The sequence below is a fragment of the Chelonia mydas genome, chromosome 9 (assembly GCF_015237465.2).
Source record: "Chelonia mydas isolate rCheMyd1 chromosome 9, rCheMyd1.pri.v2, whole genome shotgun sequence".
NCBI lineage: Eukaryota > Metazoa > Chordata > Testudines > Cheloniidae > Chelonia > Chelonia mydas.
Genome location: NC_057855.1, coordinates 41,971,747 through 41,989,639, shown reverse-complemented (window position 1 = coordinate 41,989,639; position 17,893 = coordinate 41,971,747). Strand labels below are relative to the sequence as shown.

At 42.5% G+C, this 17,893-nt stretch overlaps 1 protein-coding gene across 3 annotated transcripts in view; it reads right to left on the bottom strand.

The window, feature by feature from the left end:
• Nucleotides 1-5,409: 5,409 nt before the first annotated feature.
• Nucleotides 5,410-17,893, bottom strand: part of ITM2C (integral membrane protein 2C) — a 43,011-nt gene continuing 30,527 nt past the window's right edge. Inside the window, exons 3-6 of one of the 3 annotated variants that reach the window (XM_037908955.1) lie at nt 15,497-15,694; nt 14,057-14,167; nt 10,257-10,407; nt 5,410-8,404 (exon numbers count right to left, since the gene is read on the bottom strand). In XM_037908955.1, coding sequence (XP_037764883.1) covers nt 8,313-8,404; nt 10,257-10,407; nt 14,057-14,167; nt 15,497-15,694 — 552 coding nt within the window. In that variant the 3' untranslated portion in view covers nt 5,410-8,312. Of the gene's footprint in view, nt 8,405-10,256; nt 10,408-10,455; nt 10,906-14,056; nt 14,168-15,496; nt 15,695-17,893 lie in introns of those variants that run through there. The other 2 variants (XM_043522505.1, XM_043522504.1) reach the window with 2 other exon arrangements.

The window sequence follows — 17,893 nt, the reverse complement described above, 5'->3', positions numbered from 1 at the left end:
GACAAGGGAAAACTACTTACCCATGTAACTGTTTCTTTGAGAACAATATCCTCACAGGACTCCCACTCTCAGGTCCCAAGCCTTCTGTCAGGAAAGCCCAAAGTGAGATGACTGCATCAGGCCCACTCCACACACACATACCCACTCCAGTTGTGAGTGGAACAGCCCAAGTGCCTCCACCAGGCAGTTCCCTTATGGAGTAAAAGGTTGAGGTGCTGATCAGGGTCAACCTGTGTTGTTAGCCACAGAGGTTGTAAGCATAGCAGCATGTCCCCAGTCAGGATAAACACAAGGCAATAGATGATATCTGTGACACATCACACTCCCTCACAGGGCAGAGCCCCCAAATGGAAGGGAGGGGGGTCGTTTCCCTTATTTTAGAGATACCATTACCCCAGGATTCTCACTCTTGGAGAGTAAGGTCTGCGAGATCCCACAGGAACAGAGTAAGCACAAGCACAACCCTGGGTGGTATGAGGAAGGCTGAAGTCAACATAAAATACTTTGTTTTGTCGGTTAGCTAGTTTATGCTCATCTACTTCAGCAAGAGAGAGGCCAAAGGAGGATTCTTTGCTAGAGGCTGAATCCAAGAAACAGAGCTTGGTCAATTTTGGAGCATAGCCTTCTTGGCAGCCTGCAACTGAAATGTCTCAGTTGGAAGGCTGCTTTTCCTTGGATCAGATGAAACTCAAGATGGCCCATGGAGTTTAAAGGCAACCAACTCACAGCACTGGGTAATAGACAAAGTCAGTCATCCAGACGTGCTCATCTCAGTGACAGCACTGCTCTGGGAACTGGTGCCAAATGAAAAGAAAAAAAAAAAAACAGAGTGAACTTTCTAATGGCTTTAGTCCATCCCAAGGACCCTTAACATTGAGTGTAGGTTTGGAGGGCTATACCACCTCCTCTCCATATGCCCTTCAGCACCTGCGCATTCCCGTGGTGAGGGGTACAGCCCAACTGCCTCCAAATGTCAGGTCCCTTAGCAGGTGAAAGGTTAAAATGCTGATCCAGGCCAATTTTTGTTGTTAGCTATGGAGATTGGAAGCATAGCAGCAAGCGTCTCCAGTTGTATATTTGTCCTCAGTGAGGCAGGTGTGGGAATGACATTGGCAGGTCGAAAAGGTTGCCTTGGAGACAAATCCCAGCTGAGTCCACAGCTTCAACCTATCCTTGTCAAGCTGGTAAAGGCTTCACTAGGGCCTGGCTCACTCTGCCAGATGGCATCACTGCCCCCAAGAAAATGCCCCCCTGTGCTAGACACCCAGGCTCAGAGGAAGAGTGGTTCAAAGAAGCTTTCCTTAGCTCTGCAAGGACCACACATTAATACCCCACAACACAGGTCGGGGGCTTAATGGGTGTGGGGGGTCCAAAAGCATCAAGCCTGCACAGGGTGAGGCAGACACACCTCTCCAGCCAGTTCCTGCTAAGGTGAAGTTGCTGCCAAATTTAACTGGCTGAGGGTAGCCTGGAAGACAGCCCCAGGGGGGGAAAAGGGGGCTTTGCATGGGGAACTGACAAACAACCCACAATCTGCTAGAAATGCTGCGGGAACCCTCAGGAGGGAGCAGCCAGAAGGGGGACTGGCTGCAGCTGCTCCCAGGGACAGCCAGAGGGAGGTCCTAACCATCAGTAATAGCATGGGACAGTTGGAACATTCCAATAATGCCATGCAAGTGGTATGGCCCAAGAGCTGTGGGCAGGGAGCAGCCACAACCCTCCCTGCCTTTGAAGCCCCAACCTTTACCCCTCTCCCAAAAACTGGAGATGCTGCCCTTCAAGTAACAGTCCACAACCTCAGTGAGATCTATTATTCATTCCCTTGGGGTGAAAATGGAGCCTCCAAACAACTACTTGACCATTCCAGCTGCTCAACAGATCAGTCTAGGACCTCATTTCCCACTCCAGACACAGAAGCTACTCAGACCACAACTGACTTTTCACTTTGGGAAAGCTTCTGGAATGTGCATTGATAGCTTCCCTGTGTAACCCCAACCAAAATCCCTGTGATACACCATTCATCTGCTCACATTCCCAGATAAGCAGCTATTCTAAACTGGAGTTAAGGTTGAACATGTGTGAGTAACACATTATAGGGATACTAGTGATCCCCAGATCAACCATTACAAATGCAGGAAACTCACAAGTAAGGTAACATTTAAAACAAAACCAAACATGTTATGGTAGGGAAATGCTCATTAAGGCACCCAAACTGTAACACTTTACATTTGCTTTGTAAATCTCTCTTTTATTTGCTACCTTCCCAATTTTCTGTCCTGCTTCTTTCCCTCCCCTCTCTGACATTAGAGCCTGCATTACCCCCAGCTCTCACAACCCATGGACCCCAGTCCAGAGTATATTGTTTTCCCCGATTCCCCTTATCCCATCTGCCCCATTCTTTTCACTTCATGCCCTTCAATCCCCCATGGTCCATCGTCTGTCCTGCTCTCTACCTATATTTTCTCTCCCTCTATCTTCCATAATCTCTTACCTTCTGTCCTTACCGCTCATCTCTCTCTTGCCTTCTCCATTTCCCCACCTCCTCCACCCCCACTAACCTCCCCCCAACCCTACCAGGCCATCCAGGACCCCCAGCCCCAATCCATCCACCTCTTGTCCCCCATCTATTCTCTGTCCCTCCAACCTCAGCAGTCTTCTGCCCCCAACTAATTTTGTCCTCAAATCCATTGTTTTCCCCACAAGCCTCTCCACTCACTTCCCCCAGCCACATGTACACAATCTAGCTTCTGTCCTCGACTCTCCAATGTATTTTCTTTTCCTGCAGGCTTCCCAATCCCAGCTCTATGCCCACCATTCAGTTCCCTCCTCCCGCCCACCTGAATAGTTCTCAGCCTCCCCAGATCCTCCAGTCAAGTTCTGCCCAAGGCAAACCCCTATACTGTCCTCCCCCTCAGCCTCCAATCCACCCTCTAGATTTGGCCCACATTCTTTGCCTGCCCCCCAGCTCCACCATTCAACTGATGCTCTACTCCATCTCAAACCATTCAATCAAGCCTCCAATCAATCCCACCACCATCACTACCCTCTTAGCATTTCTCTGGCCTTCGGCATATCCTCCACCCTACCAGGCCCATCAACCCATAGTCTGGTCCCCACTCAACCCATCCTTTTCTACCTCCAAATGCTCACTCAATCCATCCTCTGGACTCCCTGCCCCCACTGTGTGTGTGTCTTCTCAGTCTCCTGCAAATTGATTCTTTCCTTCCTAGCTGCCTCCTCATCAAATTGATTTTTCCTTCCCAGGCTCTACAGGACTCCCCGCAACTGGATTTATCCCACCTTTCTATTCACCACTTGTTGGGAAGAGGGGGTTCCCCATAAATATATTTGAAGATTTCATGAGATGGGAGCAATCCTGTGCTGGACCCTACATGTCTTAGGCTCAAGCAATGGAGCACCTCTTCCCCTGCCCTGTATGGAAAGTGGCACAGACCATCTCCACAAAGTAATGAGCCTGGGCTAACCTCTGCTCACAGACCAAAGGGACAAATCAATGCTGTTTAAAAAAAAAAAAAAAAAAAAACTATGGATATTCATCTGAGCATTCCCTTTGGCCATGTTCACACCTCCCTTCTGTGTTTGTTTTCTGGTCCAATTCACAGGCACAAATGTTTGGATAAGAGTGAATACTGAAGCTCATCCTGTGCAACCATGTGACTCATCTGACCAATCGCAACTAGGCAACACAATTCAAATTTACAACATTCCTAACTTGTATAGACAATTAAATTCAAAAATGCCTCTGTGGAATAAATTCAGACATCAGGATTTTCTTGCTGATATTCTTTGAGCAAAATGATTGGTGGAATTTGTTAAAGTAGTTGTCTTTTGAATTATTTACTCTCACATATTCTTGACAGACTCATTAAAAGTCCATTGTAATAGGATTTTCCACAATTTCTTCCTTTATCCTTCAGATGTTATTCTGCCAGGCATAAGATTTAAGGAAGTAATGGCCACAGTGGAGAGATTTCCAGATGCTATGAAAACAATTAGAACATACTGATTTCTTATTTTGATTAATATTGAGATTTATTGTCACAAGAGATAAATATTGACCTCAGCTTCTCCTCAGTCAATATTCACGTTAGGGCAATAAATTGATATTTGCCGTAAAATCTCTCATTACAATGCATAGCCCAGATCTTCAACTTCCACTAATAGTTCTCTTTTTCAGAACTGTAGGAATTTCCTGTCGTTTGACTGCAAAGGAATGCAGTAGAAAGCTTCATCCAGAGAAATGCCAGAAAGCTAACTTTGTAAACTATGGTGACAGGTTTCAGAGTGGTAGCTGTGTTAGTCTGTAGCAGCAAAAATAACGAGGAGTTAGTCTCTAAGGTGCCACAAGGACTCCACGTTATTTTTGTAAACTATAACATTTTAGCTTTTGATGATGTCTGGTCATGGTCAGTCACGAAGAGCAGCCAGTTTTGGAGACTGCAGTTGTTATAAGATACATATTTTCTACTGAACTCTCATAGTTGTGGTGAATAGCCTGGTGAGGAGCAGAATAAAAGAATCTAAATGTAAGAGAATAAAAAAAATCAACTACAGTACTTCAAAAATTGACCAGAATGTGGATTTAGAAAAAGAAACAATATAGTAAAGTACAATCCTGGACACCTCACTCGGGAGATAAATTGGATAGAATTCAGAGAAGACCAGTAAGAATGATTAGAGAGCAAGAGGAGCAGTGTCCAAACTTGAGGCGAAATATTACAGAAAGGTTAGTTGGCCACAATCAACACTTGAGGCAGATTCTCTGCTCTGTTGTTGTCCCTCTGCACTATGCAAGCAGGAAGAAGGGAGCCGAAAATACCTGCAAGTTCCCCTGTTGAGGATTCCCTTGGTATGGAGAAGTCCCCAGCAGGAGTACACAGAGCCAGCACAGCCAACTTCTATGCCACTCACCTTACAGCTCCAGGGCCTGAAGATGGGAAAGTAAGCTAGAGTAATGTTCTCCCCAGCTGGCATAAGTTAGAGTAGCTCCTAAGGCTGGGGCAGACTATCAGGGAGACATAATTGGTTGCCACTCCACGATTCTCAGATTCTCTTCTCTCCCCCATCTTCTGGGCCACCCTGGGTGATGGTGAAAGAGGAGTCATCCTTTGTCAGGTGCTCCCTAAATGTCAGACAGAGCCAACTGAGCTCCTACCTTCACTCCTACTCCACTGGTGACTGCATTTCTCAGTCATCCCTAGAGGTGATCCCTCCAAACTAAGGATGATGGCACATTGGTATAGCAGTTTCCAATGCTGCTATTTGTGCTTGATCTGTTCTGGGACAAAATAGGTGATTTCAGTTTCCATAGCTAACAATCTGGTATCTCTCAACAACCGCATCACAGAAAAACCTGACCCTTTAAATAAAGAAGAAACAACTAAGAAATCAGAGGTAAAAGATTTTATTAACAGGTCAGATTTCTCTAACAGACAAAATATACAAAGCATTTTAAGTTTTGTTACTAGGCAACTGCTGTTTTGATCCTATGAATTGTGATTACTTTAGTTCACGCTAAAGAACTAAGGCCTTATTCTTAAAGTTCAGGGATTGCACATAGTTAGCATATTTAATGACCAGCTAAAACATGCAGAATCAGAAGGAAGTCTGTATTTCTACCTGAGTGCAGGTTGGCTGACATTCCTAAAAGCAAAAATAAATGCAGGGCTTAAATTTACCAATTTGCTGTATTTCCATCAAGCAAACTGATAGGTGCTCATTTCCCTCCCCCGCTCCCAGTACACGTTAGTGATCCACTTTGCAAAGCAGGGTTAGGACTAAACAGATTAAATTTTCAAAACACAAAATTCTATTCTACATAAAGCACACACTCTACTGGTGTTGGGGGAAACATACCTTACTAAGCGGTGCAAATTGTCCAGGACTTTTCCTTTTCCATAAGCGTAAACATTAGAGTAAGTCTAAAAAGTCTGCATTCTGATGGGTTAAAATTTAACCATTCCTTTTTATAAGTTTATATAAATAACCCTCAATATCTCAGGACAGACAAATTACCGTTGTGCTGCATGCTTGCCTAAAACTTTTGCTTTCGTATAATTAATTCACAGCATTACTACTTTAAAGTTGTCTATCACAAAACATCTCTTTTTTTGGTTCTGTGGAGTTAATGATTGTACTTGCTTTTACTTTATCTTTCCTCTTTCTAAAACATCAAGCTCATTTCAACAGATGGGGAACAAGTCCAGATTTGGAAACCAATTAAAAAGACTGTGCCAATTCTAAATCCACCCCATTCACAAAAGCAAAAAAAAAAAAAAAAAAAATGGCCTGCATTTCAAGGACCTACTTAATTTAACTGGATTTATAGAGCAGAGAGAAAAATACATAATTACCCTACAATTTTTTTTCTTTTTGCCGATCAAGAGACATGCAGTTCAGCTCACACTATTTCTATGCAGTATATCGATCAACCAAATCTTGGTCTTGCTCCGATGTCTATACTGGGATTCCATCACATCTGTAGATCAGCATTTTTAAAAAAAAAAAAAACTATATGGGTGTTGAGTGGTCTCTCTTAACAGGCCAGGTAGTTCTGCAAGACTGCACATGGCTAGACAATACTTATTGGCATAAAAATAGCCCACACCAGTGTTTGTGATGCTACAAAAAGAGGACTGTTTCACACTATGCAAGAGAAGTCTCTCAAAAACAGACTGTTCATGCTGATGCTGCTACCTCTACAAGCTCTGCAGCTGGGGTCACTGGCTGTGCTTGCAAGATGGGCTAGGGGCACATTACAGATCCTGACAGGTTAAAGTAAGGAAAACGAATGTCAAAAAACTGAAAAAGCTGCTTAACTATTACATTAAGATCTTCAAAGTCCCCAAACAAGCAGACCCCCTTAACATGCCACTTGCATAGAAGTGGAGGCAGAGAACTCTGCTGAATTCCAATGAAGGGCTGGGCTGTTCCTTGCCCCTAGCATACAACCAATTAGCTGGTCTGCCTCCATGCCCCATGGAAAAGGGGAATACCCCATAGCTCAGACTGTGAGACAGAGAGGGGACATGTGAAATGGTTTAGGACCAAGAGCCTCTGATAGTGTGAAATCAGTGGAAACATTCAGATAGAAAATAAGCATGGAATTTTTTTCCCCCCCCCCAATATGGATTATAGTAGTTAGACCTGTATGGGGCAGATTCTCAGCCAGTGTAAAGTTTCATCACTCCATTGACTTCAACGACCAGTTAAAGGGACTGCAATGGAGCAATGACAATTTACACCACTTGAGGCTGTCCCTTTATTTACTTCAGGAAAATATATGGAAAGAGAAGGCCTGTCTGCCCAGTATAAATAGATAAATGTCTGCTCAGTATGTTGGGCTAAATGCTGAAGAACAGTGTCCTCCTGGTGAAAATATCACAATGTGCTATCAAAAGTTACCCAAAGATGGGCCCATTATTTGTGCTGGGGCATATATACTTGCGTACCATTCACTGCTTTGTGGTCATGAAGCAATGAAGCTTGAATCACTCTCCATTCAATTTAGTCACTCTCTTTTTCCTTTGGCTCCTTCTAGAATCCACACTCCCCTCTCCCCACCCCCCTGCTTGCAGATCAGCTGAGGGGCGCAGAATGGTCAATGTGTACCGAATCAGATAGTCCTTCCTCAGAAAAGTACACTGTGATAATTTCAGAGCAATGTGCACAAGCAGTGTGTAAAGGCTCCATTTGTTGTTTGTGAAATAGGCTCTTAGCAGACACACTCACTGGATGACTTGGAACAAGAATTTACACTTTAGGGTTACTACTTAGTTTGGCAGAACTTCCCTAGATGCAGCATTTGCAAACCTCATACCTGTTTTCTTACTGCACCTAACAGCCTTCTGCTAGTTATTACATCCAAATGGTAACCTGCCTTTAATGGCATTATTTTACTTTGGCTTTTCTGTGCCAACATTACATCCGCATGAAACCATCCACTAATTCCGGCAGAATGAAACATTTCTACGCGGCATGCTATTTCTTACCCTCCGTTTCCATCCCTGCACTTCCCAGAGCATGTATCCTCCAGGATGGAATTCCTGTCCTGCTGTGTCTATTCTGAGTCGCATTTTGGATTACTGTGTAAATTTAAGCCCAACGAAGAATCCCAAGTAAGTAGTACATACAGTACAGAGACAATAGAGTCCAATGTATAATCACAAGGGATCTGAGAAGTTAGTGCTGCCCAAGCAGGGGAGAGAGTAAAAAAGTAAGACAGATTATCACTTCTAAGGAGAGGATTCGTGTGTGCAAGCAAAGCAGAGGGTTACATTTGAAGAGCTGCTTCATGACTTTTTGCAGATAACAGTTTCAACCACAAAAGTGTTTTCAAAGTGCCGAATGTGATTACAGTTTCCAACCTCACGTCGATTGATACCTAAAAGAGACCAAAAACAAAAGCCAAGTTAGAATAGTTGCATTATGTAGGTGTGTCTGGGATGGGGCAGGGGAAAAAAAAAAAAAAAAAAATCAGATGACATGCAAACCACTCCAGCATGCTGAAATACGGCAACAACTGTATATCAACCAAGGAAAGCTGCGCAAATTCACTTCCCGCAGAAAACAGATGTCATATCTAGGCCACAATCCTGCAATGAGAACCAAGTGGGTGGATCCCTGCACCAGAGTGAAGCCCTTACTGACCCAGTGCATTTGCCAGAATAGCAGGGGAAAGGGATAGGGAGTAGTGTGGAAAAGTTGGTTTCAGTGCACAGCTTCTTAATATTAGTTCAAAAATCAAGAGATAGAATCCTAGAATATCAGGGTTGGAAGGGACCTCAGGAGGCCATCTAGTCCAACCCCCTGCTCAAAGCAGGGCTGATCCCCAATTAAATCATCCCAGATAGTCTGACTCAAGAGACAGTCCGACAGGGCACCCAGTGAAGCTAATGAGTGCTTAAATCCTTGCCACCTCAGGTTAAGTTTCCGTTTATTCAACTGTCCTGGAGTAAGTTTGAACCTCTTCAGAAAACAAGTATTGCACATGCCAGCATCCCTAATATCTTAACAGTTTTCTGCACTGCAGAACCTATTTTCCATTACAGCTTTGCATGGCAGCTATTCCACACTGCTGCAACAAAGCCCGTGATTACCTATTTTTGTATCTATATCTATCAGCATTTCTAGAATCATAGTATCATCACAGTACCCATTTACCCTTGTTGGTGCAGTAAGTTAATAGAGAAAGGAAGCAGGAAATGATGAGTATGTTTTGTTCCAAAAGAAGATGTAGAATAAATATTTTAACTGGTAGGTGAGGCAAGAATCAGGCTGAGACTCCCTGGGATAAATGGAGCTTCAAGCTATGGAGATTCTAACCAACATATTAAAAGGCTTGCAACCCTCCTCTTTCCCTGCCTGTCAAAAATCTAATCTGATCCAATCAATCTAACATATATTACAATTGTAGAAGAATAAGGACTTCGGATAGTGAGTAAGTTAAAAATGCTGGGGTTAAAAAGCTTTTGTGACTACATTAGCTTTGAATATAAGGCACTCACAGATGAATTTCTTCGCATCACCTTAGGGACTAAAATAGTCTAAGGGCTTGTCTATACCTGAAAATAAATCCAGAATAAGGTCGGGTGTGACTTTAAAGCAGATTATCTATCCCTGGTTAATTTGGTGTACGGATGCTTTTATTCTGGGATCAGTATGCCTTATTCCAAATTAACCGAATCCACTTCCAAAGTGGAATAGTTAATCGGGAATACCTGAATATTCTGAAATAAATCCCGACATAGACAATGTCTAGTGCTCCCCATTCACCACTTCTTCAGTCTCACTATTTTATTGGCGGTATAAGCCCCACAGTAGGGCTCAGTTAAAGTCTATTTGCAGATTTTAGCTGCTCTCAATAGCTACCACTGAAATAGGTGTGTATATTAGGGATATTTTTGAAAAATTTCCCCGCATTCCTAATACTAGTTCAGTTCCAGAAGCTCTCATGTAAATGGCTCTTATGGGCATTTTATCAACCTTTCCATTAGGCTAATACACACACTGGTAAAAATTCCTGCAGCAGCCAGTACACAATTACACAGGAGCTTCCAATGTCACAAATAGGGGTGGATCTGAACTGGTGTTTGCAACGGTGGGAAAGTTTTGAAAAGCTTGTGGCTATTCAAAAGAGTCTGTACCTCTCATCACCATGAGTCAATTGCTGCTGTCAGCAGCTGTGACACAGTGGAAAACAGGGTTAATACAATCAAGTACCACAAGGCTCTTACGTCTCCTAGCAGTCCTCCGCTTCAGCCTGTAAGTCTCTTTGCCGCTGCACAGGCGGTAGATAAAGGAGCCAAGCTGCTCCATGTCATTGACATGCTCTGTAACAATCATCTCCTCTTGGATTATGTACGTCTGAGGCAGGTATGTCCCTTTCTGAAATGACATTTTTTTTTTCAAAAATTAAATAAAATCAGTTTGATAATCCAATGTGAGGTCCTGTTGCCGGATTTTTTAGCGGATTAATATTATTGTTTATGTAATAAAGATTATGGGCTCGCCAATTGATCTGATCAGAAAAGAATATGATTCTTGCCCCCCAACACAGTTTTGCAAGGACCCTCAGGATGTATGACAAGGACACTGAGAACAAAAGGCAGCCTTAAAGACTTTTACTAACATAAATGGAATAGTAATCAAATGGAAAACAAATCAACCAGAATGAAAAAGGAAATACTATTGTCCTAGAGGTATGTGGTCATATTTACCATATGAACTTCCAAGATTAACATAGTCACAGCCTTCCTTGATAACCTGGGGGTAAGAGATAAAAGGACCAACCTCATATCCGGCATGCCAAGAGTCTGATGGTCCAGGTTCCTCAAGTCTCAAGTGGAAGACGAAAAACTCAGGAGAAGCGAAAGAGCTGGAAAGCTACAGAAAGACCCAAGAAAACCTAACCTAAAACTAACAACTCAACATGATGGCTTGCCCCTCTTATAGATCCTGAGCACTCTGTGCCCCCCCTTCCATGTCCAAACTTAATTTCCTCACCCACGTAATATTGGGGGGCACTTACTCCATAGGCTAGCATATTCAAATGTATTAATGACAATTAGCTCATTCTTACATCTGTTATTTCTCGCCTGAATCAGTTTGGTGGTGGTTATTTCCACATTCTTTCTGGTGGACCTGTTAAGTGCAATTGGCAGGTCACTTATCTATGCTAAAGGTCACAAACATACGTATGCTAACCTGATTTAGCTCATACAGGATGTGGCCAGTATGTTCCTTGCATTACTGCCAAAAATACTCTAATGCAAAGCTATACATCTATTATAATAAAACAAAACAAAACAAACCCAGACAAAAGGATATAATAAAGCTACACCCCCTTTCAGGAAAACAAACAGAACTGCCTCCTCATAGCTCATCAGAAAGAGCTTACTCTTTTTGAAATCGATGTATCAAAATATTTTAGGTCTGAAGCTCCATTTGCTGGGATTTTATACATCCCATCCACCCAATCATTGTTCCCACTTCATTGTGGGAAATTGACCAAAAGCATCAGAAACCAGATGGTTTGGGGTATACACAAGGCATCAGGGTGCAAAATGAATGGAGGGCTATAAATAAATGAGTGTTTGGGTGGAGGGAGTTATGATAAATACTGGTATCATTAAAACATTAGGATACAGAATCTTAAGCCATTATTCAAGCACAATTTGAGGCCTAAATGCCCCCAAGCCTCAATCCAGATCAAGGCCCATATTTTAAATTCATTTTAAAGGTCAAAAAGAAACACTGCTCAAACACTGAACACACCTCAAAAGCTTGATTGGCCTTCCATGTTTCTTTCCACTTCTTGATTTCTTTAGAATATCCAGGATTACTGTATCTATTCCCTGGTCTGACGGCTTTAGATAGTGACCATTTCAAATCATTTCTGACAGCTCACCCCATACACACCATCTTTATAAATTGCACTTTGCAGTATAATGGTAGGCCTTCCAACTCCTAGAAAGGAGAAGGATCCATCTAGCATCTATCAATTTTTCTTCACAACAGTCAGAGAATAATCATACACGTGTTTGTATATATTTTCAGACACAGCCGTGATTTCACATTGAGGAATGATCAGGTATTTGTGCCAGAGCTGTACTGGCAATACAAGGGATCCGAAGGAGAATGATCTGTATTATAAATGCAGTTTGTTTGGGAGCTTTAGAATACAGACTCAAAGTTAGTTGTGCCTTTATTTGAAGATTCATTTTTTATTCATGGTGACCTTTAACTTAAGTCCTTCATGCATGGTAACCTTTAACTTAAGTCCTTCATCAAGTCTACATTAACTCTTCTTAACAAATCCTCTGCTCACCATCAACCCTTACTTCTACAAACCTGATAGTTGCCAATTTCAATGTGGTCAGGAAAAAAAAAAAAAAAAAATCAAGCAATGAGAGCAAGTTTTCAGATCCTAGGCCTTTAATTACCACTGGCCAAAAAACTGGTTATCTCCTTAGATAATGAATGGGAAACAGGCCATCTTAACACAGTGCTGTTCTGCTGGACAGGCACAGTCTACTGGATCAATAAAACTCTCTTGCAATACTTCAGTATCAATCAATTAGTGGAAGTTCTTATATGCTAACACATCAGTTCTATAAAAGTTAGGTTATTGATCCACCTGCGTTAGAGGAAGGGAAAGAGACTAAATGACGAGTTCAATTACCAGCACAACCTACCATGTTAGTATACAAGGATGGAGATCAGAATTCCTCTTGTCCCCAACGTGTGGGAAAAGAGACAGTCAGTCAGTCAATCTAGTTTCTTCAGTCTTTAGATTTAGTTATTTCTGGGAGCTAAAATGATCGAGCACCATTGTTCCTCAATCCCAGGACTTAGTTAGGAGGTCATGACATTGTTACCCAATTATTTTCAAAGGGCTGCCTGTACTGACTTTCATGAAGACATCAGTCTAGGAACCAGACTGGGACCCTCAAACTCGTTTCACAGAGATCACAAAACAGTCATCAGATTATAAATTTTGGGCAATGGTGACTTGGGCTGGACTCAAATCAGCAGACCAGAGGTAAAAGGCTGTCAGGCCCAGGACCAACCTGAGCCATCCAGTTCCCTCAGTAAGGATTCTGAAAAAAAAAAATCACTAGCTTGAGAGGAGCTCAGGCATGCTTACGACGGGGGGGACCCGGAACACAGTGAGCTTCCCGGAAGGGAGGGGGTGTTCTAACATTTATCAATCCAATAGGTCACCAAGACGGGAGCTCACCCAAAAGGGAAGGGTTTAAAGCTGGGCAAAACTAGGTCTACACTTAAAACACATGTAGGGCATAATTTTAAAGATACACATGTGCAAATGCACATAAAAGTCGAGCATTCACCCAGGCAAATGACTGATTATTCAGCTAAACAGACATTTACAAACAGATACCCGATTTGCATATAGTTTCACTCACATCTTGAATGTCAGACCTTTAATCCCATGTAAGAAAAAGCATGTTATTGCCTCTGTTATTTAGCTATCAGCAAGGACAAGCTGGCATTTTCATTGACTAGATTTAATATTAGCTCTTCTGTTTCTCTATTGTTTTGTTATGCAGTCAGCGATTCTGGGTCCCTCTTTTCCTTAGACTCTGCTGTCAGTATACATAAACTGGTTTCTTCTGGTTTTTTCTATCCTTGGGATTGGTTACATTTAGCGATAAGAGAATATAACAGGGAAACAAACTAAACTGTCCTTGAAACCTGCTACAATTATATAATCTATAAAAGGTATCAGAGCATTTCCTCTCTGTTCTTAACAGATACAAACCTAAGCAGGAAGGATAAAAATCATCCTGTACAAATTTATATATGCCCGAGTTACCATGCTGTTTGCAAAAAAAATAAGGTTTCAGTTAAACTCTGAAACCTTAACTCTGAAACCTTAACTGTACACAGAAATACAGCTGTATCCGATGCCTATTTTCACAGAGACAGCAGTTGCTTTTCAAGGGAAAATTCTAATTGACACACAGGAGCTAACTCAACAGAAGTCTATTAAAAAAATAGCACCCAGACATACCTTCATGTTAACCAGCAACTCCCAGAGATTGCGAGGTGGCATCACAATGGTGGTGTTCAGTTCAATGACATAGCATTTATCCAGGGCTATGTCATGATAGGCAGTCAACCCCTAGATCCAAAACAGAGAGATCTTTCTAATTCGTCCAAAGGGAGAGTGAACTAAAAATTACAAAACCCTATAAAATGGGGTAGAGCAGTGGCATCATCCACCAGTAGGATCGATTAAAGACTAAATTATGCTATTACACACACTAGTGGAATGCGGGTGAGCGTGTGAGCAACCTGGGTTTACACCAAGTCATTACACTTCAGATATTTGACATCACTGCTTGTACAGCTACTGTGCCACCTGCTGCATGAGCTATTTGAGCAGTACTTACATAGAAACATGAATATCAGAGGGATTCATTGGTCCCAGAACATTCCTAAGCCTGACTTCTCCCATTACTCCACAGAACACCTGTTTGGTCTCTCTCTGCACTGTGGTTTGATCTGCACACTCAAGCGGGGCACAGCGGAACCAAACACTTTCAAAGATTTAGCCTTATATACTGTATGTGGGAGGTTAGTAAGCTGGATCATTACTGAATTTATGGGATTTAAAGGGATCCCATCTGTACAGTCTAGTCATCTGACTCATTTAACAGTGGTGGCTTTGCACGGCCTTCTGAGAGATACAGATTCAAAGTCCAGTTATGTGCTATCCCTGCTGCTGGGGCTGGGTGTAAAGCAGAAGCAACTCACTTAAACCTCAAGAAAGAAGCCATGCAATCCAGCACTTGACAGAAACCTCTCGTCAATTATGAACTGATGCCAATGGACTTGAAGGATTCCTGCCCAGTAACACTCAGCTGAAAGGATGGTCGTTGTGACAGTACCTTCAGCCGGTAAAGCATTGGAAATAGTTGGGGTCCTTGGAACTCCAACAGGAACCTGGAGGCACTTAGACAGGAGTCCAGAGTGTGCAACTCTTACGAATATGGTCTCGATGTCATACTTAAGTCTTAAAGGTGCATTCAGAAACCAAAAGCTGAGTCATGCACTCAAACTCATAACATCGAAAGTAAAAATCTGAGAGATAAGAAGTTACTTTGAGTACCAAATTAGCCCGTGGAACTCAGTGCTCAGGGATATTGAGGCAAACAGCTTGGGACATTTCACATAAGGTTATGCGTGGGAACAATATCACTTCTCATACTTCAGGGCATAACACGATTACCAACAGATGATTAGGAACATCAATGATCAGGAACAAATTTCCTACATGGTTTAGTATTACACAATTAGGTGATTAATACTTTCTGTGCCTTCTTCTAAACTCCTGCCATTTTCCACAGTCGGAGGCAAGACTCTGGTGGATGATCAGTCAGCGCTGGCATGGCAGCTCTTATGTTTTAACTATACTAACGAAAAACCATTGCCTACAGAAATTCCTCACCAGCTGGAAATCGTGGATTATATCTGCAGGGTCACTGCCCCCAAACTGGGGCACTGGGATGTTGATCTGCTCATAGTTCTCCTCAATGTAAATCTTTACATCCTCATGCAACTCCAACTTCCCCTTAAATGGCGAGTAGAGAGAGTCTTCAAAGAGGACCCCACAGTGGAACACGCTCTCCCGGGGAAGCTGTGGAAACTAGAACAAAGTGGAGATGGCACACACACACACTCCATTACAAATCTCATAGAGAGAAACAACACTTCACATGGCACTGAAGGAGGGCACAAAGAAATGCCACTAAGCTTGTTTCACAGAACATGTCCCTGTGAACATTTAGGAACAAGTCTGTCAATTTGTTTTATTAGTCGGGTCACTGCAGTGCAAAAACATCCCTCATTAGCAGCTGTTTTCTAGTCCGACAGAAGCAGCAGAACCCTCCCACCCACCATACAAACCCAAATGGAACAGAGTTTACAGCAGTGTTATCTTCCTCCATAGAACAGCTACGGTTGCCATAAGCAGAGAGGTTCATTCTAACTGGACTTGCAGTTTGCACACTTCAGTGCACTGAAACCATTAGGAATTTTCTACTTTACTGTAGATATGGTTTCACTCTACCCAAATTCATTACAAGCAGGCACCACTGGACCCTGTTGTAATCCGTGGGTTAATGAACAAACAACAAAAGTAGGATAAAAGGATGGAGTCTGATCTCCGTCACCAGATGGGCAAACTGTAACCACCGGAGACCTTGCACACACAGCCTTGATGCCAGTAAGCACCACAGTCAATGTTTAGTGGGCTTCTGTTATTGGATATAAACTATCCTTTGCTTTTGCATGCAGCACACAATTAAGATGTCCAATGTAAAACACTAAATGGGTCATCTTACACTTAGTGCTATTCCGCAAGCAGATCACCTCCTTTTGTTCTGATAGCAGGGATACTGGATGTTGTCCACCTCCCAGTCAACAGTCAGCTTAAATGTTATGTGACATCAGGCTTTTTGTAAACCAATCCCAACATAAAAATAACCCCAGCAATTGTGTCTACGGGTAAGATGTGAAAAAAATGTCAGAAATTTGTCGCGGGATTTAAAGCTCATTTATAAAGACAGACGGAGATAACCTATTTGTATATCTGAAAATGAAGATTAGAAATTAATTTTGCAGCAAGGCAATATATTGATCAAGGGAACATATAAAAGACAAAATTGCTGAGTGGATAAAAGCTGGACACACAGATCCTGCAGTCCTCAGAGAATTAATCTGGTAACAGTTGTTCAACAGACAGCAGTCCTCATCACAAAGCCCCTATACAGCTATGACTCGGTGTATTTTTGGCTAGAAATTCAGCTAGCAAGAAAGCTATGCACTCTGCCTCTTAAAATTAGGGCAAGGGATTTTCCTTTTTTAAACAAAGTATGTGAATTCAGCGCTTATGAAAATGGTTGGGGGAGGGGAAGTCCTCCTTTCTGCTTCAGCACAAGCACAGAATGTACAGAATTCCCCACAAGAGCTCCATCAATGTCCTTCAGTCAAGTCTCCTTTGAGCAGAAACCATCAATCATACACAGATCTGGCTTCTTATTTTATGTGGACAACTTAGATTGTGACCCGAGTGGTGATCTGAATCTGGGGCACTAATTTACTGCAACTTCCCCTCACCCTCCCTTGTTGAGCTTCTCACCCTTATCCAGCCATTGCTCAGTCTCCTGAGCAATCACCTAGCTGTCCTTTCTTCCATGCCATCTCCTATGTGTGGTTTGACCCCACCTAAATTAACCACAAGGCTCTGCCCCCTAGATTTTTAAGATCTCTCTCTCTCAAAATCCCACTTTGAATATGCTGCCTACAATGACTAGATGATTTGTATAGAAAATCCCCTTGTTGTTCCTCTTCCCTGACTTCCATTTACTTGTCTGTCTCATTCATTGACTGTGAGCATCTCAGGGCAGGGGCCATCCCTTCTTGTATGTCTGGAAAGTACTCAGGGCACTACCACAAGCAGCAACAACTGGCCACCAATGGGGTAGAAATTTCCAAGTCAAGATTGAAATAGCTGGCAGGTTTTGCCGTAGAACCGTGTCTACAAATAAGCTACATTCCCTCCTTCCCAAAATCAACTGAATTTTGGTTGGCCCACCCAGCACACAGATCCTAATAGTCACCAAAAGCTATATTTTACAAGTCACCTTTTCAACAAAGAATATGATTAATTCATCGTCCTCAAACGTTTCTAGGGACTCATTAGATAACACTAATTGAATAGAACAGTTTTGTTTAAATTACCTCTGCCACGATAGAGAAGAGCTGAACATTCAAGAGGTTTCAAAAAGATCCCAGCTTTCACATTAAATAGCATTATATTGGGAAGCAGTGTGGCCAAGTGGCT